The following is a 14,113-nucleotide window of genomic DNA, read 5'->3' as shown; positions in this document are numbered from 1 at the left end:
AATGACTTAGTTTCACTTTGCTTTGACACAGTCTTTGCCCAGTGTAACATTACAACAGGTTTTTTGCCTTTGAAATCCACTACTTCAGTGTCAGGGAAAATTCTACAGAATCAATCCCAGTTTTCACATATTCCTTTTTTTATGAGGAAAATGAGATTTGAGGTTTAAAGAGGGTTTTTGTTTTGTTTTACAAGAAAAAGGTGAGTGTGGAAAAAAACAACAACAACTTGATTTCAGGATGGTTGGACTGGGGGAGGGGAACCAAGAGGAGGCCAGTTGTTAGTACAACTGTAAAGGATAGCTTTAACAAGTAATCAGGATCAAGCCAACAGCTGTGGAGGAAAAGGAAGTGGGATGGGTGGAGGGAAAATGAGGCCTTAGTAAAAGGAGATCCAAGCATAGAATGTTCTTTGTTATTAGAATCAACATTCAGTAATCCTAGGAAAGGGGGCCAAGAAGAGCATGGGAAAATGGAATCCACAGATAACCCAAAAGCCCCATTTAGACTGTTAGTTCTACCCTTCCCCCTCATAAAACCTTTGTTGTTGTTTTTGTTTTGTTTTTACTAGAGCCATGATTCCTTGACATGCTTTATACCCACTTTTGGGGGGGCTGGTGTTAATGAACAGAGAAATGTAGACTGGGGCAAACAAGAAAAGAGGGCTGTAAGGAACTTGAGAGCAGGGATCTGTGTGTCTTCATCTTTGTATCTCTAGCACCCCGCGGAGTGCCTGGATAGGAGATCATACTAGGAGCTAATAAATGTTTAATGAATTGAACTGAAAAAGGAGAAAGAAAGATTAGGTACTGGCTGTTCTGGATTTCTGAGCCATAGATAATCAAGAATGTATTAAGTTTTGATTGGACAAGTATGTTCAAAATGGATAGAAATTGATTCCTGAATTCCAAATTCGTGAGGGAAATGAGAGAGGAGAACATTTTAATTTCATCCACAGTTGACCAAATGTTGATGTACTTTCTACCACCTTTAAACAGTTTGAGTATTCAGGTACTGGGGGGGAAAAGTCTTCCAATTTTCTGTCTTTAAAGGTCTTACTTTCTCAGTGTTTGTGATTTGGCCTTCTATATTCATTGAGCAAAGGTATTTTCTCATCACCTCCTTATAAAGAGGAAAATAAGACTCTGCTCTTCTCAGTCCTTATGTATAGCGCTAATGTTTGCATGCTAGCAAGGTAGAGTTTGAGGAGAAGAAAGTGTTTGAGTAAATATTCTTGTATTTTTCCTACTATGTGAATGTTGCTTCTCCAATTAAGATGTATTTTCTCTGAAGGCAAGCCTGGGTTTCAGCTCCTTTTATGTCCCCTCTCAATGCTGACTAGTGGTCTGGGCACATAACTGATATGTAGTAAATATTTATTTAACAATGTTTATTGTGTCCAGGAAGTGTAGTACCTACTATTTACACTATCTTTTTTTTCCCTTTTTCTTGTAGATTTTGATAAACCTGATTTCAAGAGAAGCATTGTCTGCTTAGAAGACCTGCAAGTTGGAACAGTTCTTACAGGCAAAGTGGAGAATGCCACTCTGTTTGGAATTTTCGTAGATATAGGAGTGGGGAGATCAGGGCTGATTCCCATACGAAATGTAACAGAAGCAAAACTTTCTAAAACAAAGAAGAGAAGGAGTCTTGGACTGGGCCCTGGAGAAAGAGTGGAAGTCCAAGTACTCAACATTGACATCCCCCGATCGAGGATTACTCTGGACCTCATTCGGGTGTTGTGAGTGTCACACTAAGGTCAAACACTGATTTTATTTTCTCATTTCTAGAGATGGGCAAGAGTAAGTCAGGTGTTTGTGAATTCTAGGTAGCAGATGAGAAAGAATTCACTATCAGAAGTATTTTTCAAACAGTTTCCTTACTTTTCCTTCTGAATAAATAGGAAACTGACAGCTCAATTTCTTTTCCCCTTAAAGAAAACAACTAGTAGACATCCTCTTGTGCTTTATTTAGTAATGACTTTCTGACCCAAATTTTATTTTTTGTACTTCATCTTTGACTCCTTTTGCATTTTGTATAACAGATTGTCTTTTCATTTCTACTTGCCAGCTTGCCTTGCTGGACTTGTATGAAATAGTTTTCTTGATTTGAACTATACGATATTTCTTGACATAGGGCAGGCAGTGGTTAGCCCTCCCTTTTTACAGCTTTTTTTAATTAGGCCTTTTGGACTTGATTCATGATATTCTCTTGCCAAGCAAATAAAAAATATGCCAATTATATAGATCCTGATGTGTTTGTAACCATCAAATGAATGGCTCAAAACATTTCTGAGAAGTATATATGTATTGATCCCTACAATAAAGTTCTGTGGCTAGTGACCTTGTTTTTGTTATGCTGATTCAGAGAATGACCTAGGAGTCCTTCTTGATTAAAGATGTGGCACATATTCCTGCAAATTTCATATAAACCGAACTGTGCCTTTGGGCAAGAGGGAAGCCTCTGGAAACTTGAAGAATGGCATTCAGTTTGACTTTGCTTAGCACAGAAGGTATTTTCTTTCTTAAGCTTTAGAACTAAACCTCAAATGGGGAAGGCAATGGCCTTCTTAAAGATTGACTGTAGATGAGGTGTGAAGGGGCAAGAAAAACAAGTAGATAAAGCAAGTGACTCTTAACTCTGTTTTTATTCAGTGGAGATGGTAAGTATTAGCATGACCATTCAGGGTCAAAATTATTTAAATAGAACGCACACTGGACTGGGGTCTTGTCCATTCTGGCTGCTCTGGCTAATTTGCTTAATGGAGTCATTTGCATGACTGAATGAGTACCTGATTTTCTCCGTGTATAATGAGTGGAGGATGCTTACTACAGAGGGTGACCAGCCCTTCTTTTTTACCTGGGACAGTCCTAGTAAACACTCATTGCCTGGTAGAGATTTTTCATAGTACTTCTTTTTATTCCCGAACTGCCCCATTGTTCATAATAAATCATATGATCATCTTAGTAGTATAGTCCCCTACAGAGTGGTAAATTAGACTGTGTTTATTGACAGTTCTATCTGGTAGTTTGCTAATCTCAAAATATTCATTCTTCCAACTGGTGTACATAGAGTTTTTTAATGCAGTAGCTCCCTTAAAAGTTGTGTAACTCAAGGCTTGTTTTCCCGACAGTTTCATTTCTGAAATGCTTTTCTTTCTTTCTTGACTGGTCTTCACGTGACAATGGATCTTATTGTTGTAACTTTAAGTTGACCTTCCTACTCCTTCCAGTGTTCTTCCTGGTTCATAATTTGTAGATCAGTGATGAGTAATATGCATCCAGAGAGTCTTATTCTGAAGCCTGTAATGTAATTTCAAACAAATGCTTTTTTTTAATTGAGGCATAACTGGCATGTAACTTTATATTAGTTTCAGGTATACAGCATGATTCAATATTTGTATGTATTTCAAAATGATTACCATAATAAATACAGTTAACATCTATCACCATATATAGTCAAACAGATGCTTTTGGGAAGAGGCCTTCTCCTTGGCCATTTTGAATACCAGAACCAGAGCAGTGGTAGCAGCTCCATTGACCTGGTAGCTAAGCCCTTGTAGACACAGGGAGAACTTGATATTGCACTAGCTTGCATGGTTTGCCCTGTCTAGCCCAAACATGGTGGAAGCTCTATAAGGCCTAGCCTGGGAAAAGTGGGGCATGTCTCTTTTGTCTTGTACCCCTAGAATGTAGCATGGCACTTGGTGGTCAGTATGTTCAATTAATCTTAGTCCCTATCCTTCCAATAATCCACAATGTGCTTTTGATCTGGTGTCTTTACTTCTCTGAGCCTCCTTTTCCCAAGTTTAAAATGGCGATGTTGGTAATAAAGCATTCTTTCTCCCAGAATTTATTGGTGGCCTCCTGAGTGCCAGGCATGGTGCTGGACACTGACCATACAGTTATGATGGAAAAATAGACATTATCCCTACCCTTATGGAACTTAGAATCTGTTGAGGGAAAAAGAATCATTAACCAAAAAATCACATACAAATATAAAATTACAAGCAGTATAAGCAATATAATGGTGACAGCATGTAATAGATAGGTTTACCTAGTCAGAAATGTCAGAAAATGTTTCAGTGGGGTTTGACTGAAATGTGAAAGATGACCAGAAGTTAACTAGGACAGATATTTTGTTGACCTTAACAAGAGTTGTTTCTGATGAATGGTGGGGAGTGAGTGCCTGATTGGAGTGGTTTTTAAAAGAGAGTGGGAGGAGTTAGATTGGGGATAGCAAATATAGACAATTTGTTCAGGAGGTTTGGCTGTCAAGCAATAAGACAAATAGTACAGTGGTTAGAGGAGAGAGTTCTTATATTTTCTTAAGAAGAAATCATAATATGTACAAGTGGAAATGAGCTAGTAAAACTGGAAAATTTGAGACAGGAGACAGAGGAGAATCGCTGGAAAGATATCCTTGAGTGGATGAGACCAGGTGGAATCTAGTACACAGTGACTGGTCTGAGATAGAAATACAAACAGTTTGTCCATATTAACAAAAGAAGATTGTATGGGCCCAGATATAAGTAGGAGAATGTGGTGATGGGAGCCCACTGAGGGTCTCCTTGGGTCGCTTCTATTTTTCTCATTGAAATAAAAAGGAAGGTCATCATCGTAGGAGCCTGAAGATCTGGGGTAAAGGGAGTGGGAGGTGTGAGAAGAAAGGAAAAGGAAAGAAAAGGATGAAAGAGTGAAAAGTCTGGGGAAATAGAATGTGACTTCCAGGCAGTGTTAAGTGTTCCGCTGAGGGGTAAGGTCAGTCAAGTGGAGGATCAGTCCACTTGCTTATATATTTTTCTTCCACCACAGCAGCTGGGTGGGCACAGGTGGAGAGGTAGCTCTAATCAGGTTTGGGAGTTTGCCAAGCAAGTAAAATGGGCAGAAAGGCAAGGAAGTTGAGGGCATGTAGACAAAGAAATCGTTGACCGTGGAATTTAAGCTCCCTGAGAAGAAAAGAAAGAGTATAGGGGAGGATGAGGGGCAGTGAAAAAGTACAAGATTAATGATTGTAGATCTTGACGGAGGAATGTTAGAGTGGGGATAACAGAGGACGTAATAGGTGAAAGAGTGGCCGTCAGCAGTGGGATGCTTAACTCTGAAATGACAGGTTTCGGGGTTGCAGTGCTTAGTAATTACAAAGGGTAGGGAATGATCACGGGAATAAGTAGCAGAGGTAGGGGACAAGGATAAGATCAATAGAAAAGAGGAAGACAAGGAACTGAAACTTCGGGAAAGATTATGTGGAATGAGTTTAGGAGGCGATCACAGTAATGCAGGCATAAAATAATGGTGGCTTGGACAAGAATGTTAGTGGTAGAAATGGTGAGATGAGGTGGGATACTGGATGTATTTGGAAGATGAAGGCAGAACCAAACAGGATTTCCTGGTGTACTGGATAGAAAATGTGAGACAGAAAAGAGTCTAGGATGGTTTGGGGCCGAAGCAACCACAAGGATGAAATTGTTATCTACTGAGGTGGACAAGGCTGTCTTGGACAGTTTTGGTGAAGGACTTGATTTAGGACCGGTTAAATTTGAGATCCTCGTTAGACATCTAAGTGGAGATGCCAAATAGTCTCTTTCAGCCTAAAGTTCAGGGGAGAAGGCTGGGCTAGAAGTGTTGGTAGTCAGCAGCATAAAACTGTACCCACAGCCACAAGGCTGAATAAGATCACCAATGTGTATAAATTCTTTGAACATCTCTGTAAGGGCAGGAACCTGTGTTGTCGTGGCAGGGCCTGCCTAGGTGGCTATTGAGAATTCTCCCCTCCTTCCTTACTAAAAGAATTCTGATCTGAGGGGAGCATAATGTGACTAATGGACATGGATGTGGCCGTGTGGTGTAGTCCTGGCCAGTGAGTGTAGGTAAAAGTCAGGGGACGGGATTCTAGAAAGGCTAGAATTCTACAGTGGGGACGTCAGGCCCAACTATCATACTTTTTTTTTATCCTTTGCCCTTACCCTCCTTCCTGCTCAGAATGCGGACAGAATGCTGGAGGTGCTGGAGGTCAGACAGTGATAAACACTCAATAGTGACTGCTGGACAGAAAGATAGAAAGTTCCTGAACCCATCTTGGCATTGTAGAGTCACACAACAGCCCTGAATTGTCTACTCTGGACTTCACATTAGGTGAGAAAAACAAAAGCTTTATTCATTGAAGCTGTTGAGGGGTCAGAGGGAGGTTTACAGTAAAGTATATTCCCTAATATGCATTTGTGTGGTGCCTTACTAAATCTCCTGTACATAGAGAAATATCTAGCATGTGACGGGTACTCAACAAATGTTGATTGGCTGAATAAATACAAAAAGAGTTCAACAAAAAATGATGGAATATAGAATGTTCCCCAAAATCCAGTTTTCCTTAATTGTGTTAGACAAGATGGTGGAATAAACCGTTCCCATTTATTACAAAAACACACGATAAAATATCTAGAAATAATCTAACAAACAATGTACAGGATCAGTATGAAGACAATTTATAAAACTTTACTATTGAATATAAAATAAAAGCAGAAAACATTAAGGCGTGTCATGTTCCTGGATTGGAAGACACGGTATTGTAGAAAGATGTAAAAATTATTATATGTGTACAATAGCAGTTATTCTAGTTATTCTAATCATAATTATTCTAATCAGCTTTGCTTTTGTTTGTATGTTTATTTACACTTAAGTTAAAAATTAAACTTTTTTGGAAGGATTATGTGAAAAAAGTCAAAACAATACCTTAAAAGAATAATATGAGGGAATTGTAAGTATGAGGGAATTTGTCCTTCCAGATATTAAAGTATAGTCGAGAGCTGCTGTAATGTAAACAGTGTGGTACTAACACAGTTAGTGACTAACTGTGACTAACACAGAAGAGACAAACAGAAGGGAGGAATAAACAATTCAAAATCAGTAGGGATTTAATGTACATTAAAAGTGGCATTTCATAGTGGGGCAAAATCATATTACCATGCTACACACAAAAATACATTCCAGATGCATTAAACATAAGTAAAATTTTTAAAGAACTACAAGCAAACATAGAAGAGCTTTACAAAGTGATTGAACAGCCATGGTTGCAGAATGCATGAAAAAATAGAACAATGGGCCTGTAGATGTCAAAGTTCCACTCAGAAGACATTTTTTGGACGTCCAGCATGAGACCGTGTGCCAGGTGCTAGGGACAAAAGATGGATATGATATCTTTTGAGGATGTCTGCAGCCATGGAGAGTTGGAATTTAAGCTGTAGCACAGAATATTTTAAGTTAAATCTCATGGGCATTTTGGAGTTAAACCTGGCTGCTGTCTACTTCAGAATATGGTAGCATCCCAAATCATTTGAAGCCACAAGACCCTTTGGAATACTTGGTTTTGTATTAATGGAGTGCTCATGTTGAGGTGTCTATATGTCTAACCCTGACCTCGGAGTTAGCACTTCTGTTAAAATTGGAGATGGAAAGAAGGGACAGAACGGAAAAAACAAAAATACATATTTAGTCAGTCTTTTCATTTTGGCTTCCTGCCTGAAATCAGTCATAATGAGTGGGATTTAAATAACAGATCATGGAGAACTTCAGAATGACTAGGCTCATTGCCAGAGCAGTCTGTTCCACAGGAAGAACGATATAGATTTCTTCCCACTCACTCATTTTATATGGTGAAGATGATTCTGTGTGTGGAGGCTGGGTTTATTATTTAGCGGGAGAGTAAGATAGGCAGACTCTGGTCCTGTCAGCACCAAAAATTACCTTTTTAGATATTAAACCTTTCCCCCAGGAAAGATTTGCTATTCTCTTAGCTCATATCAAGAATCTAAATAAGGATTATAATACCCCCCCCCCCAGTATTTTTAAGGAGAAAAGTCTATCCCAGAAGAACGGAAATAAATTATTAATCTAAATACTACAGGGAAACCTCTCAGATACCAGAGAATTTGTCACAGCTGTATAGCCCATCTCATGTGACAGGTCAATCCTAGCAGAAAAATCTGAAGTTAAAGATGCAGTGTTGAGGGAGAGATGGGGTGATGGAGGGAGAACAGTGGAACAGCCCAGCATTGTTTGTCTCAAGTTTTGAGAGTCTTGTTTTATCTAAGTAATGAGGCCAAATGTAACTCTCCAGATTTGTTGTAGAATTTTGCAGAAGCAGTCAAGTAACAGACAAAAGCCTGCTACTAAAAGCTTCTCACTTCTGAGGAACTTTCCACCTCCTTATAGCCAGGCCCACAGTAATTGGGGAGGTTTTCTGCAAGAGAGCAACTCTCCTTCGAATGTCTTTCTCCGGTCCTAGTGGTGGTTTTTCGATCACTTGACATTTGCCCACCTATTCCCCACTTCTGAGTCGCTTGGCATTGAAGAAGAAAGTGGTACCAGTGAAAGTCAAACCTAAGGTTTGTTCAAGTTCTTTGCTTCCCAAGGTTAAAATGATTCCCTGTAGCTAAAACTCAATATGCCAGTTGAGTCAGATTTGGTATAGTTTGCTGCTTGGGTAACCCAAAGCACTGCATTTCCAGTAAACCAATAACCTCCCTTTACCTGTAGTGGCACCCTCAAGGACCATCTAAAGGTATTTTCTTTCAACCTTATTTTCATTATTTTTCCCAATTGAAAAAGTAATACAAATATTGTAAAAAGTGCAAATAATAAAGTTTAAAAGTTGGAAAACAAAATCCCCTGTAATTTGAGAAGTAGTCATCTTTTACAGTTTATATTTTTCCTCAACCCTTTTTCTACACATATACTTCTTCATATATAAATATTTTTAATAAACCGGGATAAGGTTATATATATTGTACCTCTTCTCTTTAAAATATAGCACGTACATCTTTCCATGTTAGTACCTACATCTCTACCTTGATACATTTCGTCATATGTATGTAAATCACCACAGACCTATGATGAACACCATGGCGCATTGTTCCAGTGCTAGTGCTCTTTCCAAGCGTATGCACATTTCACTGTTAACGACTATTATGAAAAACCCCATAAAGATAAATATTGTGTCATGAAACTTTTGTTTCGGTGTGTGTGTCTGTGTTTGTGTTGGTACTAGGTTAAGATGTAAAATACATTCTTTATTGTGGGTTGAGATATTTTTTTAAAGTATGAAAACCGAGGCTGGGAGGCACCTTCTCTAAGAAGTCCTTCCTGCGCCCCCCCCCCAAACTGAGCATGTTTCTTCTCACCACAGAGCCATTCATTTTGCTCAGAACAGCGTCCCTTTGCTCTCATCCCACCCCTTTGGATGTCACCCCAGATGGTGTTTTCTCAGAAAAGACTTATGAACTCCCAGACTAAATCAAATTCCCTTTTATAGGCTCACCTTGCTCCGTGTAATTTTCCTTCACTTCCTCCACACAGTTTATGACTATACATTTATATATGTGATAACAGCATTTAACTAAGATCTTTCTCTACAGATTGGAAACTCCACGAAGACAGCAACCTTGCATTCCCACCGCTATCCATGATATAGGGACCTCACCCCCTTTTTATTCATTCCTTACCTCCTCAGATTATTATGACCCCATCTTCACCTGAGTTGTCCGTTATTTACCTTGATTCCTCCAGATACAGTGTTTGGCCTTGGTCTCTGCATTAGCTCAGATTCTCTAGAAAACAGCATGAGAAAAAACTTATGTACTCATGCTTTATTGGGGTTACAATCCCAGGTCAGGAAGAGCAAGGGAAAGGGGGCAGTGAGTCCAGGTAGTGGGAAAGCAAAACAAGATGTATCTAGCCTCAAGAGAAAACATTGTCAGCTTCTTAGTGACCAGGTTGTCTTTGAAGAAGCTATATGGAATGATGGTGGCTCAGATGGTGGAAGGGTGGGAGGAAGGCAGGAAAGAAGAGAAGTTTATCTGCTCTCTCCTTTGTGTCTCCTGTTTCTCACTGATCACAGTTCATTCTATCAGGCATTGATTCCCCCATGCTGCCAGGTTGCCTTTTGTGGACAGTTACTAAGGAAGTAGATGCGGTTGGGTCAGACCTTTGTGTTGGAGCTACTTTGGATCCCACTACAACAGGTGTGATAGAGACCACACTGAATTCTGGTCCTTATCCCTACTTCTCCAGCAAGCAGCAGGAACTACAGTAGCAGCCAGCCTTCCTATGGAGGCAATGGCTGAGGAGGAGGGTGGGGGTCACCCAATGAGGCTGGGTGAATCTGGGAGCCTCGAAACAAGCTCAGTATAGCCTCTAGAGCATTAGAGTTAAAGTTCTTCCAAACTAACTTAGTTTACATGATCCACTAGCTCATGAATGCCCACCATTCCCTCTGTTTCCCCCCAGTTATCCCTCGCTCCTATTCTGTACTTATGGAACTCAACTCTAACCCAGCTGTCTAACAAGCTCTCAAGCAAACCAGCCCTCAGGCAAACCAGCCCCAGCACCTACCCATCCCTGGCCTCATAATTTATAGCAGCACTGGGTAATGCAGATACTGAAAAAACTCTATTTCTTCATCATTTACAAGATTCCCTTAGATTACTTCCCTCCCACCTACACTTCTAAGAACACTAAGCAGAGAGTGCACTACCATTAAAGAAAGAAAATTAGAAATTCAGAGCAGTGAATCTCTGTGCCTCATGGAGAGTTTGGCTCCTGTATGATTGATACTGGAAGCTGTTGGAGTCGAAAATGGACATGAGTCAGGGGCCAAGAAAACTAAAACTGACAATTAATTGGCCCTTAACCCATCACATCTTTCAAAGAGGAAAACATACCCTCCATGTCCCACCCCATCCCCAAGATAAAAACATCAAAAACCCTAGGAGAGGATATGCAAAACCAGACTGTGTATGTCTAATTTGACAAAGGGTTATTTAAAAATAAATTGCTCAAGGCAAAGCACAGATGAAGAGAGTTCCTTTGGGCTTTGGCCAACTCTTCACTAATACACTCTGTTGGCCCCAGTGAATAGAGCCAGGACCAAAGAAAATAGTCTACAATCCCAAATTTGCCTTTGGAAACTTTACCTTGGTCTTGTTTAGGTTTGGGTTTTGCTAACATCTTTATTGAAATGTTATTCACCGTTTAAAGGGTATAAGTCAATGATTTTCACAGAGTTCTACATCCTCATCACCACTTTTTCTTCATCTGTATTTTTTATTATAGCATCTTAGTGGGTGTGAAGTGGTTTCACAGTGTGGTTTTAGTTTGCATTTCCTTCATGGATAATAACATTGAGCATCTTTTCATGTGCTTATTGGCATTTATATATCTTCTTTGAAGAAATGTCTATTCAAGCTTTTTGACCACTTTTTTTTTTAAAGATTTTATTTATTTATTTGACAGAGAGAAACAGCCAGTGAGAGAAGGAACACAAACAGGGGGAGTGGGAGAGGAAGAAGCAGGCTTCCAGCGCAGAAGCCTGATGTGGGGCTCCATCCCAGAACACCGGGATCACGCCCTGAGCCGAAGGCAGACGCTTAACGACTGCGCCACCCAGGCGCCCCTTGTCCACTTTTTAATTAGATTATTTTTCTACATTTTAGCAGTTCTTTATATATTCTTGATGTAAACCCCTTATCAGAGAGATGATTTGTAAAAACTTTCTTCCATTCTGTAGGGTTTTATTTTCACATTTTTCATAGTTCCTTTGAAAAACAAAATTTTTGATATGTCAAATTTATTTTTTCCTTTTGTTTCTTGCGCTTTTGGTGTCGTATTTAAGAGACAATTGCCTAATTCAAAGTCATGAAGATTTACACATATGTTTTCTTCTAAGAGTTTAATAATTTTAGCTCTTATATGTAGATCTTTGATCCATTTTGAGTTAATTTATATATAAAATGAGGTAGAGATCCAATTGATTTTATTTTAATGTAGTTATCCAGTCATCCCAGCATTATTTGTTGAAAAGACAATTCTTTCCTCATTTAATTATCTTTTTTTTTTAATGATTTTTTATTATATTATGTTAGTCACCATACAGTACATCCCCGGTTTCCAATGTAAGGCTCGATGATTCATTAGTTGTGTATAACACCCAGTGCACCATGCAATACGTGCCCTCCTTACTACCCATCACCGGTCTGTCCCATTCCCCCACCCCCCTCCCCTCTGAGGTCCTCAGTTTGTTTCTCATAGTCCATAGTCTCTCATGTTTCGTTCCCCCTTCTGATTACCCCCCTTTCTTTATCCCTTTCTTCCCCTACCGATCATCCTAGTTCTTATGTTCCATAGATGAGAGAAATCATATGATAATTGTCTTTCTCTGCTTGACTTATTTCACTTAGCATTATCTCCTCCAGTGCCGTCCATGTTGTAGCAAATGTTGAGAACTCGTTCTTTCTGAAAGCTGAGTAATATTCCATTGTATATATGGACACGACTTCTTAATCCAGTCATCTGTTGAAGGGCATCTCGGTTCCTTCCACGATTTAGCTATTGTGGACATTGCTGCTATGAACATTGGGGTGCATATGGTCCTTCTCTTCACTACGTCTGTATCTTTGGGGTAAATACCCAGTAGTGCAATGCCTGGGTCATAGGGTAGCTCAATTTTTAACTTTTTAAGGGACCTCCACACTGTTTTCCAGAGTGGCTGTACCAACTTGCATTCCCACCATCCTCTCCAACAATTGTTGTTTCTTGCCTTGTCTATTTTTGCCATTCTAACTGGAGTAAGGTGGTATCTCAGTGTGGTTTTGATTTGAATTTCCTTGATGGCTAATGATTTTGAACATTTTTTCATGTGTCTGTTAGCCATTTGTATGTCTTCATTGGAAAAGTGTCTGTTCATATCTTCTGCCCATTTTATGATTTGTTTATTTGTTTCTCGTGTATTGAGTTTGAGAAGTTCTTTGTAGATCTTGGATACCAGTCCTTTATCTGTAGTGTCATTTGCAAATATATTCTCCCATTCCGTGGGCTGTCTCTTAGTTTTTCTGACTGTTTCCTTGGCTGTGCAGAAACTTTTAATCTTGATGAAGTCCCATAAATTCATTTTATCTTTTGTTTCTCTTGCCTTTGGGGATGTGTCATGAAAAAGGTTGCTTTGGCCGATGTCGTAGAGGTTGCTGCCTATGTTCTCCCCTAGGATTTTGATGGATTCCTGTCTCACATCGAGGTCTTTCATCCATTTGGAGTTTATTTTTGTGTATGGTGTGAGATAGTGGTCAAGTTTCATTCTTTTCATGTAGCTGTCCAATTTTCCCAGCACCATTTATTGAAGAGACTGTCTTTTTCCCACCGGATGTTTTTTCCTGCTTTATCAAATATTAGTTGCCCAAAGAGCCGAGGGTCCATTTCTGGGCTCTCTATTCCGTTCCATTGGTCTATGTGTCTGTTTTTGTGCCAGTACCATGCTGTCTTTGTGATCACAGCTTTGTAGTACAGCTCGAAATCCGGCATTGTGATGCCCCCAGCTTTGTTTTTCCTTTTCAACAGTTCCTTGGCGATTCGGGGCCTTTTCTGTTTCCATACAAATTTAAGGACTATTTGTTCCAGTTCTTTGAAAAATGTCCTCGGTATTTTGATCGGGATAGCATTGAAAGTGTAGATTGCTCTGGGTAGCATGGACATTTTAACTATATTAAATTCTTCCGATCCATGAGCATGGAATATCTTTCCATCTTTTTATGTCTTCCTCAGTGTCTTTCAAGAGTGATTTATAGTTTCTCTCATTTAATTATCTTGCTACTCCTGTCAGTAATCAAATTGACCATAGACATATGGGTTCTATACTATAGACATATAAGTAAATTCTATTCCATTGGTCTTTATAGCTGTACTTACGGCAGTACTATACTGTCTTGAGTACTGTATCTTTGTAATAATTTTGAAATTATGTTGTGTGAGTCTTCCAACTCTATTCTTTTTCAAGATTGTTTTGGCTATTGTGGATGTCTTGCGTCTGTGTATGGATTTTAGGATCAGCTTGCCAATTTCTGAAAAGAAGCCAGCTGAAATTTTGATAGGTATTGCATTGAATCTTTTGATCAGTTTGGGGGAGTACTGCCATCTTAACAATATTAAGTCTTCCAATCCATGAACACGGGATGTCTTTCCATTTATTTATAGGTCTTTAATTTCTGTAAACAATGTTTTGCTGTTTTCAGAGTTTAAGTTTTACACTTCTTTTATTGAGTTTATTCCTAAGTATTTTATTCTTTTTGATGCA

The 14,113-nt window shown here is 39.2% G+C and overlaps 2 protein-coding genes across 4 annotated transcripts in view; both read left to right on the top strand.

Moving 5' to 3' along the window:
- The window catches only part of SRBD1 (S1 RNA binding domain 1), a 197,550-nt gene extending 195,210 nt beyond the window's left edge, over nt 1-2,340 (top strand). For all 3 annotated transcript variants that reach the window (XM_045787914.2, XM_087863365.1, XM_087863364.1), the window contains one exon: nt 1,454-2,340. In XM_045787914.2, the coding sequence (XP_045643870.1) occupies nt 1,454-1,743 (290 nt within the window). In that variant the 3' untranslated portion in view covers nt 1,744-2,340. The remainder of the gene's footprint in view (nt 1-1,453) is intronic.
- A 127-nt stretch (nt 2,341-2,467) lies between these two features.
- The window catches only part of LOC123785892 (uncharacterized), a 191,587-nt gene continuing 179,941 nt past the window's right edge, over nt 2,468-14,113 (top strand). The window contains exon 1 of the mRNA XM_087863366.1: nt 2,468-6,132. The gene's annotated coding sequence lies outside the window, so the exon portion shown is untranslated. The remainder of the gene's footprint in view (nt 6,133-14,113) is intronic.

The sequence above is a fragment of the Ursus americanus genome, chromosome 7, assembly GCF_024610735.1.
Source record: "Ursus americanus isolate L20-20 chromosome 7, mUrsAme1.1.p, whole genome shotgun sequence".
In the NCBI taxonomy this organism is placed as follows: Eukaryota; Metazoa; Chordata; class Mammalia; order Carnivora; family Ursidae; genus Ursus; species Ursus americanus.
Note: the sequence above shows the minus strand (reverse complement) of the source record. Positions and strands in the feature narration are given on the sequence as shown.